We start from the raw sequence: 14,362 nt of genomic DNA, 5'->3' as shown, positions 1-14,362 counted from the left end.
CAGCTATCCAGAAGCTCCAGAACCCTGTTCTTTAGGGTTTTTATGGAAACTGTATTCCACAGACATGATTAATTATGTTGCCATTGGTAATCTACTCACTCCTCAGCCCCTCTACCCTCCCCAGAGGTTAGGGGTTGGGATGAGTCTTTCCATTTACCAGCCCCCATCCTGAAGCTGCGTATGTAGGAACTGCTAGCTTGTGGGTCAACTCAATAGCATAGAAAACATATCACTTGAAGATACCAAGGATTTTAGGAGTTAAATGCCAGGCAGTGGGGATGCTGACCAGCTATATATTTTGTAATATCACACAAGCCATCTCTCCTTTCTTGCTAGTTTTTTTTCTTGTTAAAAAATTAAGAACTCCTTAAAACTGTATTTAATGTGTTGCTTAGTAAATCTTTTGCCATAATAATAAATTAAATCTTTTGCCTTGATAATGAATTAAGCAGGAAGCTAGGAAAAAATACCCACATACCACAGGAAGGTTATTCTAGGCCAAAATGCCTGTGTTTTAGGAAGTAACTTTTTTTTTTTGTACTATTGGATCTAATTTTCCATACACATGTGGTACTTGTCAGGTGTGGCGAAAATGCAGCATACGAATCTTCACAGTAGCCCAACTAGAAGACAACAGTATACAGATGAAGAAGGACCTGGCCACCTTCCTGTATCACTTGCGCATTGAGGCAGAGGTAGAAGTGGTGGAAATGGTGAGAAAATGGAGTTTGAGATAGAAGAGATCATCATTCTCCCAGCCCCCACCCAGTCTTCTAGAACCTTTTCTACTTTGGAAATTGGTTCTCTGTTAAATGTGGGTTAACCCTGGAATTCCAATAAAACCTTTAATTGTTGACCTATATAAGTAGAATGCATAAATAATATGTGTTTGATAATGCTTTTTGGTTTTGCTTTCTTGTTTATTCCATAGCCCTTATATTTAAGCCACATTCTTATGTTTTATATATATTTTATTTTTAATTCATGCTTAAAATCACACATGATACATTATATGTGAAAAAACTAAACTTTGTGTTTCAAGCAAACACATATAATGGTTAGATTATAAAAAGACTTAGGGCCGGGATTTAGCTCAGTGGCACCGCGCCTGCCTTGCAAGCACAAGGTCCTGAGTTTGATACCAGGTACCCCCAAAAAGAGAAGAATTAAAGCCTCTGGATTCAATCTATAACCCCAAAATAATGTGTTTATATGTAACTCAAAGATGGAACAAAATAGGGGTGAAAGCTAGGTTTATATTATTATACTTTTTCTGATTTAAGTCAGTGAGTGGAAATAAAAATATGCTTTTTGTGCTTTTTTGCCCACTTTGTGTGATGACAGCATGACAGTGACATATCAGCTTATACTTACGAGCGCACTCTGATGATGGAGCAGAGGTCTCAGATGCTCCGGCACATGCGGCTCTCCAAAACAGAACGAGACAGAGAGGTGAGACTTTGCTGCACTGATCTGTCTCACCCTGGCTCTGTGAAGTCTTGTCAGTGAAAGGGATGATATTGTATTGTTTTCACTGAGTGATAAATTCTTTCCTTCTCCTTTTATCAGTTATCCCAATATAACTTCATTATTGTTTCAAAATAGTTGATGCATGAGAAAATTAGGTAGAAAAACTATGTTGGACCTTCCTCAGGCACAGTTGGTGAAAGACCGGAACTCAATGCTGCGACTGACCAGCATTGGTTCTGATGAGGATGAAGAGACAGAAACCTATCAAGAGAAGGTACACATGACGTGGACAAAGGACAAGTACATGGCATCGCGAGGGCAAAAAGCCAAGTCAATGGAAGGATTCCAGGACCTCCTTAACATGCGTCCGTAAGTCTTCCCACAATCAAGATTACCACAAATGTAGTATCCTACTCAGTGGCATACATGTGACTTTACCTGAACACACAGAATGGAATCTGTCCATTTCGCTTAACTCCAGCCATAGCTCTCAATTAAACACTGTACACAAGCGATCTTTCTCTCCATGTACTTCATGTCCATACTGTTTGCTTATAAAATAAGTAAATGCAGAATGAAAAAATTGAAGATATATAAGGAAATTATTTTACCTGTCATATCATAGTGAAAGGAAAAAAAGCTCTGATTATCAAGTTTTTAAGATTCACTATGACGAGTTTTCATTTTTCCTTGATTATCTCTGTCTTCCCCACCCAGGGACCAGTCTAATGTGAGACGGATGCATACAGCAGTGAAGCTCAATGAGGTTATAGTAAACAAGTCCCATGAAGCAAAGCTTGTTTTGTTGAATATGCCAGGACCACCCCGAAACCCTGAGGGTGATGAAAACTGTATCCTTTCCAAGAGTGGAGCTGCTAGTGGGGGAAATCTTAGCCTGTTTCTTAGATGAGACAACTAGGTAAGTTTAAGTCATCGTTTGTGCCCTAGTTACCTTTTTTGAGGAAGATTTTTAAATCTTAGGCAGATTTTTTTTTTTTGGTACCGGGGATCGAACTCGGGTCCTTAGGCTTGTGCAGCAGGCAGCAAAACCACTGAGCTAAATCCTCGGCCCAGGCAGAGTTTTACAGGGTTGTAAGACTGATTAATCTCCTTTTGGGAAGTTGGAGGTATATTATATTCTCTCAGAACCTTAATAAGTCTTTTTGGGTGGTACATTTGCAACCAGATTTCAACTTTTCAGTGACAGTCCTAGAGGCAGAATACCTACATCCTTTATCCTTTTCAGACTCTACACACTCTGCAAAGCCTCGTCTCAATGAAGTTAGGAGAGAAGCAGTGAAGGAAAAGACTTAGGGATTGTTCATACTCTCATCCTAGGATTTTTTTTTTTCCGCACTAAGTTTATTGGTACATTTTAGGTATACAATATGATGATATTCATCATTGGGAATTTGTACCTTGATATATCTTAGTTCTTATTTTTTTTCCCCATTCCCCTGCCCTCCCTTCAACCCCTCCACCCTCCCTAGCTACAAAGACTTTGTTTCTGTTTTCTTTTTCTCATATTTATTCCTTTCCCTTCTTTCTTTTCCCCTACCCCTCCCACTTCCCCTTCAAGCCTTTTCTTTGTATTTCACAATTATCTGTTATACAGTTTGATCCTCATTTACACTTTCAGTTTCTCACACCACAGAAACAATATGGTATTTACACGTGTGCTGTTTATTTCACTTAAGAGTATGGCCTCCATGTGCATCCATTTAGCTATAAATGTCTCTAGTTTCTCATTCTTTATGGCTTAGTATTCCATTTTATTAAGAAAAACACACATTTTCTTTATCCAGTCACCAGTTGATGTGCATTTGGGCTGTTCCTAAGATTTAGCTATTACAAACTGTGCCGCTATAAACATGGGTGCGCATATATTGCTATGGCATGATTTTTTTAATTCTTTTGGGAAGATAGTCAGCAGGGGAATAGCTGGGTCAAATGGGACTTCTAATCTTTCCTAGGATTATTTTTATGGGGACCCTTCAGCAATGTAGCAACATGGACTGGTCTAGTCCTACCAGTCCACTAAGGAAAAGTTTTAAAAAATGAAAACAAGCCAGGGATTTAGCTCAGTGGCTTCGCTGCCTGCTGCGCAAGCGCAAGGACCCAAGTTCAATCCCCAGTACAAAAAAAAAAAAATGAAAACAATAGGCAGGAAATCTGACAAGCAACTTCACTTAGACATTACTTAGATGTTTGTAGGGTTCTTACTAAGTGCCCTATTGTGACTTTTTTGCATTTTTTTAATCTTATTTCATTATTTAGAATATTACTTCCCCATTTCTAAGCAACATTTAGAAAATATCTAACAAACTATAGAGTTTGTAGTGTATATGCAAAGAGACTAGATCCCTGATTACTTCACTGAGTTAATCTAAAATTCAGACTTTTCTGAGTATATATGTAATTAATGAAAAGCATGCTGATTTTGCAGTTCTGTGATCAGATACTCAGATTATCATGATGCCAGTTTGTAAAGTATAGTCTCCTTCTGCCTGTTTCCTTGACAAATTCTGAAGATATGGAGTTCCTAGAAGTGCTCACTGAGGGACTTGAACGAGTTCTCCTTGTCCGGGGTGGTGGCAGTGAAGTGATCACCATTTATTCATAATCTACTTCTAAATGACTCTGCTTGGTCTCAGCTTTCCTAAATGGCTTCCATCCTCCATTGAAGTGACAGCTCTTTTCTCCTGTTCCCACTCAGAGGCCCATGTTTTATGCCCATCACAACTAAACTCTTGATGAGCTGGCCTCAAGTCCTTGTGCAAGAGAGCAAATAGATCTGTCCTTGGCTTCCATATGATCTGACAGAAGCAGCAAATATTCCCTCAACATCAAAAGAATGATCAAATCTTAAAAGCCATTTCTTTACCAGTAGACAACAAGTTAGAGTTAATAAGCTAAGTCAACAAACAGGAACCCTTCAACACCTCTGAAGGTAGTGAATTGGTAAAAGGGATGCTAGAAATTCACCTAAAGACAAAAAACAAGTACATATCCAGCATTAAAGATCAGTCTCAGAAATCACGGCTCAGTGATAACAGAGGAAACAGCTAGATAGACAGCCTCATCTCACTGAAGAATTCATGGCCAAGTAACATGGAGACCTCTTATCCTCATGAAGACAACTCATAGCAAGCTGAGATAGAAACCTTTTTTAGCTGATTTTCTTTAGTGTATCTACTGCTCTCTAGGACTTTTAAATTTTAAGTTAGGGTACTAATATTCCAAACCTGAAATGTGGCTGCAGCTTCTATTTTGTTCCTCAAAAACAAGATTCTAGGGACAAGGATTTAACTCAGTGGCACCATGCCTGCCTTGCAAGCACAAGGTTCTGAGTTCAATCCCTGGAACCAAAAAAAAAAAAAAAGATTCCACAAAATACCAGGTTTAAGTATCTATATTGTGTTAGTGTGTATTTCAGCTGTTTGTTTCCATCAACTCAAAATCCATTCTGTGGTTGTAACAATGTAGGCACTTTTGCCATGGAAATTATTTCTTAGTAAAAATTATTTTAGGTTCTTTTCATACTGCTGGACTAAGGGAATTTCAAGGAGTAGCTGTTAAGATTTACTGAAATACAGTCTGTGGTATCTTTGTGACAAGGGAAAGATATACAAGCTGTTACATAAGAAATATAGGTCAGGATATACATTAACCAGTGGATTCTACTTTCCTTCTTTTTATGCCAAGTTAGGCACAAGTCAAAAAAGTCATATGGAACAAACAGTAGGATGACTGGCTAAAATCATCCTCTGAAGGCTTTGAACCATCTTTTTTTTTTTGGTACCGGAGATCGAACTTGGGACCTTGCACTTGTGAGGCAAGCAGCAGAACCACTAAGCTAAATCCCCGGCCCCTGAACCATCTTTTAAAAGGGGAATAGAGCTTTAAATTGGAAGTTCTAGACCCCTACTCTTTCCACAGTGCCAAAGTTACTGAGCTGCTACTCTCCTTATCTACTTAAAAGTAGCACACAGCCTGGCATTGGCCCAACTCAAGAAAGTTTTCTCTAAGAAACCTATGGCCTCATCGCCAAAGCCACAGTTAAGGCTTGTCCAAAGAAAGAGCATGTCCCCTTTTCTTTTTTATTATTTAATCTGTCTGCAGAAACTTGGCTCAGAACTGAGACTGTCCAAGCCAATAGGCTTTTGCTGTTTATGGTTTATTTTCAGAAAGTTCTAAATGTGCCAAGGAAATACTTGAGCAAATACTGCTTTTTACTTACTAATTTACTTATCACAAAACACATGGCTTACCAGCATAGGAAAACTGTGAGGCTGAGCAATAATTTCAAGTATGTGAAATCTTATTTTTTCCAAGATAGGATTTAAGAAACCACTTTCTTGCCTTTATTCATGGGTGCTTTTAAGTTTCACTTCATTAATGACAGTGCCACTCTTTGATTACCCAATAGGATATGCAACAAGCTGACTCTTGTGTCACAGGTAATTATTTGACCCACAGGGACAAAGAAAACCCTTCAGGGTAGCTTAAGGAAATGAGTCATTTTGTTCTATTCTTTTTTTTTTTAATGAGTCATTTTGATTTCTTCCTTTGCTCTTTTTTCAACCTCCAGGCCCACTCAAGAGTACCAACACAGACAGGATCTTAAAGTTTTTTCCTGCTCCTTCCTGCAGAGGGTAGAAAGTTTGTTTACAACTCCCACTGTAACACTCCATTCTATAGTTGAGCGTAAGTGACCCAGCATCTTAAAGATCCATACTCTCCAAGTCAGCCTGCCCAGAAATTGCTCAGCATTTACACATGCCCCGGCCAAAGTGCTACATACTTTTTCCACATAGGATAAATATGGGCAGAAAAAAAAAGGTTAATTTTAGAAGTATTATTTGTGGGTGGAGCTCTGTAAGAAATCTTTTGAAGAGATAAGGGAATTGGTGACCATTAATATAGCCACAATTCCAGTCCTAAAAACACACAATCACTGTTACATGGAAGAATGGTTATTAGGCCAGATTTATACTCATCTTTGTCTACAGCATTTCATGTCTATTGCTGCTTATGTTGTTTGTCTGCCAAGTGTCTCGTCTCTTAATCACTGCAAATAAAGCAATACTGAAAACTTGAGAGAATGCACCTTAGGGGAAGGGGCTTTTTGTTTTAAGAGGGAAGATAAAAACCTTCTTTCTCTTCCCTTTTGAAAAAGACCTAGCTTTTAAGTCTTACCTATGACTCTACCAGGGCAGGTAATAATATACATTCTCCTACTGCTGGCCCTCTGGCTTCCAGAGCTATCTTAAAAGCTGAAGTCTGAACTGCAGCGTCTGCTCAAGAGGTGCCAGGTTCCTGTTAGCAGGGAAAACATTACTGCTCTTTATCTTCTGTTGCCTCTGATTCTTGTGGCCCCAAGGATTCCACCAGTCCTCATTCCTCCTATACATGTTAAAAATTCCTTATTGTGCGTATTAAATAACAGTTACACTGTAAGCATATTTATGTGCTCTTTTTTCTGGTTTATTTTTTTCTCATCATGTATAATTTGAATCCAACATTAGTTTTTCACATCTTCAAGTGTCTCCAACAGAATTTTTATGTGCTGGTTTGTGTTAAACAACAGTAAAATATTAAGGAAAATAGATTTAAAGGAAACTTGTGAAACTTTTTAAAGCATTGTTCTCAACCATTTAATTTATTGAAAGGAGATGCTGCTATGCTTCTTGATTTAGCAGCAATCATTGTTTTGTTTACATACAGTTCTGGTTTTATTTGTTGTTTTGCTCTGTACTGGAAACAAATAAAGTTTTCTACATTATTTTCAGTCAAGGGTTGCAATATAATTTCTTCATGTTTGTAATAAAATGCACATTGTCCTCCTCGGATCTGTCTCCTCACCATGGAGAAAAGTGTCTTGGTTCTTTTCAGTGTGAATGCTTATTTTAAGAGTATTACTTAGGAGCCACTGGGCTTGAGGAGGAAGTAAATGAAGCCTAAATACCTAGGCCTTGGGTGCTTCTTCCTCCAGTTCACAGGAGCAGTCCTCCACCACTGAACTCCATCCTCTGAAAGTAGGAACAGTGAACAGGTAAGTAGCGAGTGAGGGCTGAAGTAATGTCCTGAATCTGTTACTTAATACTCTGGATTACAAAGTTCTACTTTGCCTTATCTGTGCCCCCCCCCCAATCCTTCCAGACTCCTAATAGCTTTTATTAGTTAATATTTATTACTCTAAAAACTGAAATCTCCTACCATCAAATGAATCCGCTATTCACTACACATTACACTGCCCAAAATTCAGCTTTTCTTTTGCCTTACCTCCGGAGGCTCAATGAAGGCTAGCCAGTCTGATGCATGTGTAGGTAAGAGCCCCATGGACTGGCACTTGTAAACAGCCAGTGCCAAACCCATCAGGTTCCCAATGAGATAGACCAAACCCTGAAGAAACTTCTGGCTTGAACTTTCTAGCATCTTGAAAGCTGTTGGAGTAACAGAAGCTGTCAAAAACCAAATAACTTTTTCCCCCAATATGAATCAAAGTAACCATATATTAATACAGACCCTAAGTAAGTAAATAAGGCCACTAAAGGAAAAAAGAAAACCATCATGAGCAGTTGTCCCCTCGATGCCACCAGTAGAACTACCACCACCCTATACACCCTCTAACCAAGAACTATGCTTAAGAATTTGTCTTTAGTTGTTTAAACTTAGGGAAAAGTTACTATTTCAAGAATACTTACTGGCTGAAATGGCCATAAGTGCCTGAATGGGTCGCCAGGCCATCATACACACCATCATAGTTGGGAAAATGGAGATAGTATTGCCTGCCATGTACATGATGAAGAGGTTCATGGGAATCTGTTTGAGGGGACCCAAGGCGATATCCCAGCAGCGCTAAAACAAACACACAACTTTAAACTCTAATCTGTACCCTCAGTCCCATATTTATCACTGATGCTAAAGTCTAATGAACAGAGTTCCCAATACCTTGCTTCTGACTGAGCTAATTCCTCAATTTCACCACCTCTTTAGTCACCATGTCACCACAGGAAGTTCTTTTACAAAGATAAGGTAGACTTTCTCTAAAGATGTTCCATGTCATTTTTTTCTTATAATTTTGGCTAAAAGATTCCCTTTCTTTTGGTACTGGGGATCGAACTTGGGTACTTGCTCTTGCACAGCAGATGGCGAAACCACTGAGCTAAATCCCCGGCCCCAATTTCCTTATTTTTGTCATGCTTCTGCAGCTATAACTGTCCCTTCTGCAACTGAAAAAAAAAAGATAAATCCACATCCTGGGAGATTAGCACACCTCAATCAGTAACTAATAGAACACAAATTAAGACATAGAAGATTTGAATCATGTAACATTGTAGCCAGTAACTGCAGAATATACTTCCTTTTCAAACATATCAAACAGAAAAACTGACCACTTGCTGAGCCATACAGAAAATGCCAAATCTCACAGAATTCAAAGTATACAAACCATATCTGAAAATGGCAATTCATTATATAGGGCCTCATAAATACCAAAACCTAAGGATATTATGAAAAATTTATAGGTCAGTCTCATGAATCTAAATCTAAAAATTCCAACAAAATATTAAAGTATAGCTATATAAAAATTATATATATATATATATATATATATATATACACATACATACACACACACATCAATCACTTGGTTTGGTTTACTTACATTGAGATAAATGGCCAAAGAATTATTCTTACAACAGACTTCTAAAAAATGTGTTTTATGATAATCTACGTTTAAAATTAGGTCATTACACTAGTAATCTGCTTGTATGTATTCACATTGATGTGCCAAGGTGAAAAATTATAGGATAATACTTATCAAGAGAAAATTTGAAGCTGGATGTGGTGGTGCATGCCTGCAGTCTCAACACTCTGGAAGGCTGAGCCCAGCTTAAGGCCAGCACGGGCAACTTAGCAAGATCTTGTCTCAAAATAAAAACAGGGACTGGGGATGTAGCTCAGAGCAAAGGCCCTGGGTTCAATCCCGGTCCCAAACAGGAAAGGGTAAGGAAAGGATTGATGGTAGCCCTTGTCATTTTCATGTGAAAATCACATGCACCCCATGAAACAAAGATCATACAGCACTGCAATATTAAGGCTGACAGAACTGTGAAAAGGAAAGAAAAGTCCCAAGCACCATCCAAGGGATACATCAAAAATCCTGATCTCACGGGGTTTATGAGAGAGAGAAAGCTGGGCCGGGGTGTAGCTCAGTGGCACAGCACCTGCCTGGCAAGAATGAGGTCCTGAGTCTGATTCCTGGTATCAAAAAAAAAGAATGCTAAAATCATTACGAGAGAGAGAAAGCAGATAAACAATACACAGAATATATAACATTCCTATCATGCATGAATGATACAGAGAAATATAAAATAGGTAAACAGAGAATGCCATAAAGTGGGCTTCACTAAGACATTTGAGATCTAATGGAGATGCACAATCAAGTCATGCAGGTATTTGAATGGAGGAAAAGTATTCCAGGAACAGGGAAGAACAAATGCAAAGCCTGAGATACGACGGGAGCTCATCTGGGATCTTTTAAGGAGCAACAAGGAAAGCATTATGACTAGAAGAGTCAACAAACGGAGAAATGTAGATGATGTCCAAAATGCTATAAATGAGAGTTACATAGAACATTACTGGGGCTGGGGATTTAGCTCAGTGGTTCTGGCGCCTGCCTCACAAGCCCAAGGTCCTGAGTTTGATCCCCGGTACCAAAAAAAAAACCAAAAAATTATTTAGACTGACTTTTATGATAAATGGGGAGCTATATGAGAGTTCTGAATGACAATCATTTATATTTTAAAAGGATCATTCTAGCCCAGCACAGTGGTGCATACCTGTAATCTCAGTATTCTAGGAAACTGAGACAACTTACTTAGCGAGACCCTGTTTCAAAAAAGGGCTGGGTATGGTGGTGCACACCTGTAATCCCTGCACTTGGGAGGCTAAGGCAGGAGGATTGCTGCAAGTTTGAGGCCAGCCTGAACTACACAGAGAGACCCTGTCTCAAACAAAAAAGGCTGATGATATAGCTCAAGACAAAGACCCTAGGTTTAATCCCCAGTATGGGGTTTCATGGGAGTATATCACTGTTAAAGCTCATCAGATAGTACCCTTTACAGCAGTGGTGGCAAACCTATGGCATGTGTGCCACAGCAGGCACACAGAGCCCTCTCTGTTGGCACACAAGCCAAGTCACCCCAGCAATGCCCCAGCAGTCGAGCATCGGATGTTCAGGTCTAATCCAAGCACTCAGGAGGCTGAGGCAGGATGATCACTAAGAGTTCAAGGCCAGCCTGGACTACACAGTGAGACCCTTGTCTCAACAAACAAACAAACACAAAATTGCAGTGTTGGCACTTTGAAATAAATAAGTAGTAAATAAATGGGTTTTGGGTTGTAGTTTGGGCCACTCGGTCCCTAAAAGGTTTGCCATCGCTGACTAGAGGTTCCCAGCTGACAGCGATTTGCCTCCTGGGAAACATATAGTAAGACTGGAAGTATTTTTAGTTGTTGCAACTAGGAAAGGATACTATTGGCATCAAATGAGTAAAGGCCAGGGATACTAAACATCCTGCACAATACAGTTCCCTATAACAAATAAATATTTAACCCCAAACGTCAACAGTGCTTAGGTTAAAACATCATGCTTAACATAATGCAGATTATTCTTTTTTTTTCTTTTTTTTTTTTTTAGGCAGGGTCTCCCTTTGTAGTTCAGGCTGGTCTTGACTCACTATGTAGCCCAGATTGGCCACAAACTCACAGCTATCCTCCTCCCTCAGCCTCCCAAGTGCTGGGATTACAGGCATGCACCACCACGCCCAGCAGTGCAGATTATTATATACAAACTATACTCAAAAGAACTGATAATATGTATGTATGTACATGATTTATAAAAATTTATTGCAAAAATGGGGGGGGTGGTAGCTAGGAACAGGATGACAGGTGAAGGCAGTAGGAAGTAGTAATATGATTTGGGAGGTATTTTGTTTTTTGAGACAGTGTCTTACTCTGTAGTTCAAGCTGGCCACAAACTCCAGGTGATCCTACCCCCTCAGCCCCCACAGTCATGGGATTACAGGTCTGGGCCCCACACCTGGGATCTATTTTGAAGGTAAAATCAGAATAACCTGACAGATTGACTATGTAGTGTGAAGGAACTTGAATAGAAAAGGATGATTTCAACTAGAAAGTGTTGCCACCAAGAGATCATCTTCACCTACTTCCTTATACTTTATGTTACAAATGACTTATTTTCTCAGTTATTAAGCATTCTTGAGCTGATATGTAAACTACTGTCACACTAATCTCAAGCAGTTTAAGCTCTTAGAAATTCTGTTTAAAGGCTACTGTATCTCTCTCCCTGGGAGAGGAGGATGCATCAGGCCTGGCCCAAGGACTACGGTAACACCTATAACTCTGTACCTTCTCCACCAGGATTCGGTCTGTCTCTTGCACGCTTGTATCAGGCACTTGTTTGTCCAAGTAACCGACTGGATACAGTGAATCTCCCTGGCCACTGCCTCTGTCACTTCGGCCCCTGAATAAAGAACCAAAACAAGATGCAACTTTTCAAACTTTATATCCCACATTTCCCTATTAATCATGGAAGTAAAGATCTTCAAGATGCACCTCCCCAGATTAGATCAAGCTATCTCGTGGCTCCGCCAATCCCTTCCCTATTGGGAGGACCGAAACAAGCATCCTTAGAGAAAAGAAACCTACCCCCACTGGTGACGTCTGTGCGCCACCCACCCTCTTCTGAGACTTGTGCCTGTAGCTCAGGTCCCATTACTCTGGGGCTGTTCTGGGGTGAAGGCTCTGATGTCGGGCTTCGCCTAGGCCCCTTACCTGCTGCCTCCTCCAGGCCCGCTCAGCTCAATGGCCCACTTAAACCGTCGCCCTCGGTTGGCTACCAGGCCCCCCTGGGCTGTCATGGCAACTGCTGCTTTTTAAAGCTCTGGAGGTCCTCACGTCGAAAGGTACCCTTGTCGCTGGCCTCACCAGCGTCCCCACTAGCTTTACCCGCTAGAGTCGCCGCTTACGCGTTGCACTGCACAAACGCACTTCCGGCGCATGATATAGACGTCACTGTAGCCCCAGAAACTTGCCGGCGGGAGGATTGGGAAGTGAGTACTTAGGTAAGCGCTGGGAGAATTGCAGGCGAGTTTTACGTCTTGTCTTTTTTCTTTTCTTTTCTCTTCTTTTTTTTTTTTTTTTTTTTTTTTTTTGGAGACAAGGTCTCGCTATGCAGTTCAGCCTGGCCTTGAACTCCCTATGTAGCCCAGGCTGGCCTCAAACTCCACGATCCTCCTTCCTCAGTCACCGGAGTGCTGAGATTACAGATGAGCTCCACCACACCCGCCGATCTACAGCTTCTTAAAGCTCCTCCCTTTCCACATAAGACCTGTGTTCCCTGATCTCTTGAGGTGCGCTTTACGGGCCAGAAGGGAAGTCTCATACTGTGTGTTAGGAATTGAAGCCAAGAAAATCTTCTTTGCTTAAAATTTTTTTTTTATTAGCACAAGCTTTCGATACACCATTAATACATTCATTATGGGTCAAGACACATCTTTTTACACCCCTTGCCCCTCCGCTCTTCCTCCTTTAGTCCCCTTCCCACTTGCCAGAGATCTGTCTCCCTATTGCCTATTGTCTATCTTTAATTTTGCTTTTTGATTTTGGGTTCGTGTTCCAGGACAGCCTCGAGCTCACTGTGCAGCCCAGGCTGGCCTTGAACTCGCGGTCCTCCTGCTTCAGCCTTCCAGAAAGGCTTTTATTGTTGTTGTTACCCGGGATCGAACTCGGGTCCTTCCGCTTTCGAGGCAGGCTGCGGAACCGCTGAACTAAATCCCCGGCCCCAAGAAACGGTTTTTGAACTATGTGTTCCAGGAATAAGTTGAAATCCTCACGGGTTGAAGGGAGACCAGGGGAATGGGGAAAAAATAAGAACCAAGATGGATTGTATAAAGGTGCAAATTTCCAATGATGAATGTCATTATATTGTATACCTTAAATGTACCAATAAAATTAATTTTTAAAAATAACTGGAAAAAAAAAGAATTCCTCACTTTGAATCCCGGCTTCATCACTAATTGTGAGACCTACAGAGAGTTATTTAATAGCTTCAAAGTACTGTATGCCTACTGCATACCTGGAGATTTGTGTTCATTTAAATTTAACTCATATAGTAATCCTGCAAGGCACATAATTTCATCTCCATCCTGCACACAGACAACGTGGCCTTGTGAGAGTGGACAGGCACATGGGCTCAGGATTCATGTGGCCTCTTTTCTGAATCTTGACTTCATCACTTAATTGTATAGCCTTAAAGCCACTGTGTTTCAACTTCCTCATATGTAAATTTAGATCATCTATCTTTGAAAGTTTTTGTGTAATTAAATGGTACCTGCTACATATTCTTCACTGTTTAAATGTCATTAATAATCTGCATCATTGGGTTTGTACTCAGTTGGATACCTATATCATAATTAAACCCAGTATTGCACATTACTTACACTCCCGTTATAACCAATGCACCCTCTTTATAACCAACGATACAGTGAATATCCTTGAAGTTTTTTTCTTATTTCCTTAAATTAGTCTTAGAATTGCTAATTGAGTGTGCAGATTTTAAAAGAAGTTTCATTTAAAATGCTCAATGGAAAAAATTGGTATGTCTAGCTGTCCCCCCAAAGCCTCGTGGTCATAGGTGAGGCTTTTTCAGAGGTGACTGAATCTAGAGTGTGTGATGCTGAGATTAAGGGTGCGTGATTACTAAATCAGTCCAATGATTGGTTTGGCACTGATCTAGTCCTAGTAGCTCGGATACAATATAAAGGACAGAAAGAGGCTTGTCTTCTCCCTTGTTCGTTTGGTT

The 14,362-nt window shown here is 40.2% G+C and overlaps 2 protein-coding genes across 10 annotated transcripts in view; one reads left to right on the top strand and one right to left on the bottom strand.

Annotated features, from left to right (window-relative positions):
• Slc12a6 (solute carrier family 12 member 6) overlaps positions 1–7,261 on the top strand; it is a 108,377-nt gene extending 101,116 nt beyond the window's left edge. For all 9 annotated transcript variants that reach the window (XM_087207546.1, XM_087207545.1, XM_087207544.1 and 6 more), the window contains 5 exons: positions 582–713; positions 1,345–1,452; positions 1,655–1,839; positions 2,188–2,321; positions 4,002–7,261. In XM_087207546.1, coding sequence (XP_087063672.1) covers positions 582–713; positions 1,345–1,452; positions 1,655–1,839; positions 2,188–2,321; positions 4,002–4,093 — 651 coding nt within the window. In that variant the 3' untranslated portion in view covers positions 4,094–7,261. The remainder of the gene's footprint in view (positions 1–581; positions 714–1,344; positions 1,453–1,654; positions 1,840–2,187; positions 2,322–4,001) is intronic.
• On the bottom strand, positions 6,936–12,561 carry Emc4 (ER membrane protein complex subunit 4). The gene is made up of 5 exons (XM_004861489.4): positions 12,334–12,561; positions 11,908–12,022; positions 8,178–8,331; positions 7,756–7,916; positions 6,936–7,502 (listed from the first exon to the last, which is right to left on the bottom strand). Exons 1-5 carry the CDS (start codon positions 12,417–12,419, stop codon positions 7,467–7,469), a joined length of 552 nt encoding a protein of 183 aa, XP_004861546.1. The 5' UTR covers positions 12,420–12,561; the 3' UTR covers positions 6,936–7,466.
• Positions 12,562–14,362: the final 1,801 nt, after the last annotated feature.

Source organism: Heterocephalus glaber, unplaced genomic scaffold (genome assembly GCF_053883595.1).
Source record: "Heterocephalus glaber isolate CG9 unplaced genomic scaffold, H.glaber_assembly_v1.0 deba00000809, whole genome shotgun sequence".
Classification (NCBI taxonomy): domain Eukaryota; kingdom Metazoa; phylum Chordata; class Mammalia; order Rodentia; family Bathyergidae; genus Heterocephalus; species Heterocephalus glaber.
The sequence above is the reverse complement of the archived record's forward strand: the minus strand, read 5'-3'. Positions and strand labels throughout refer to the sequence as shown.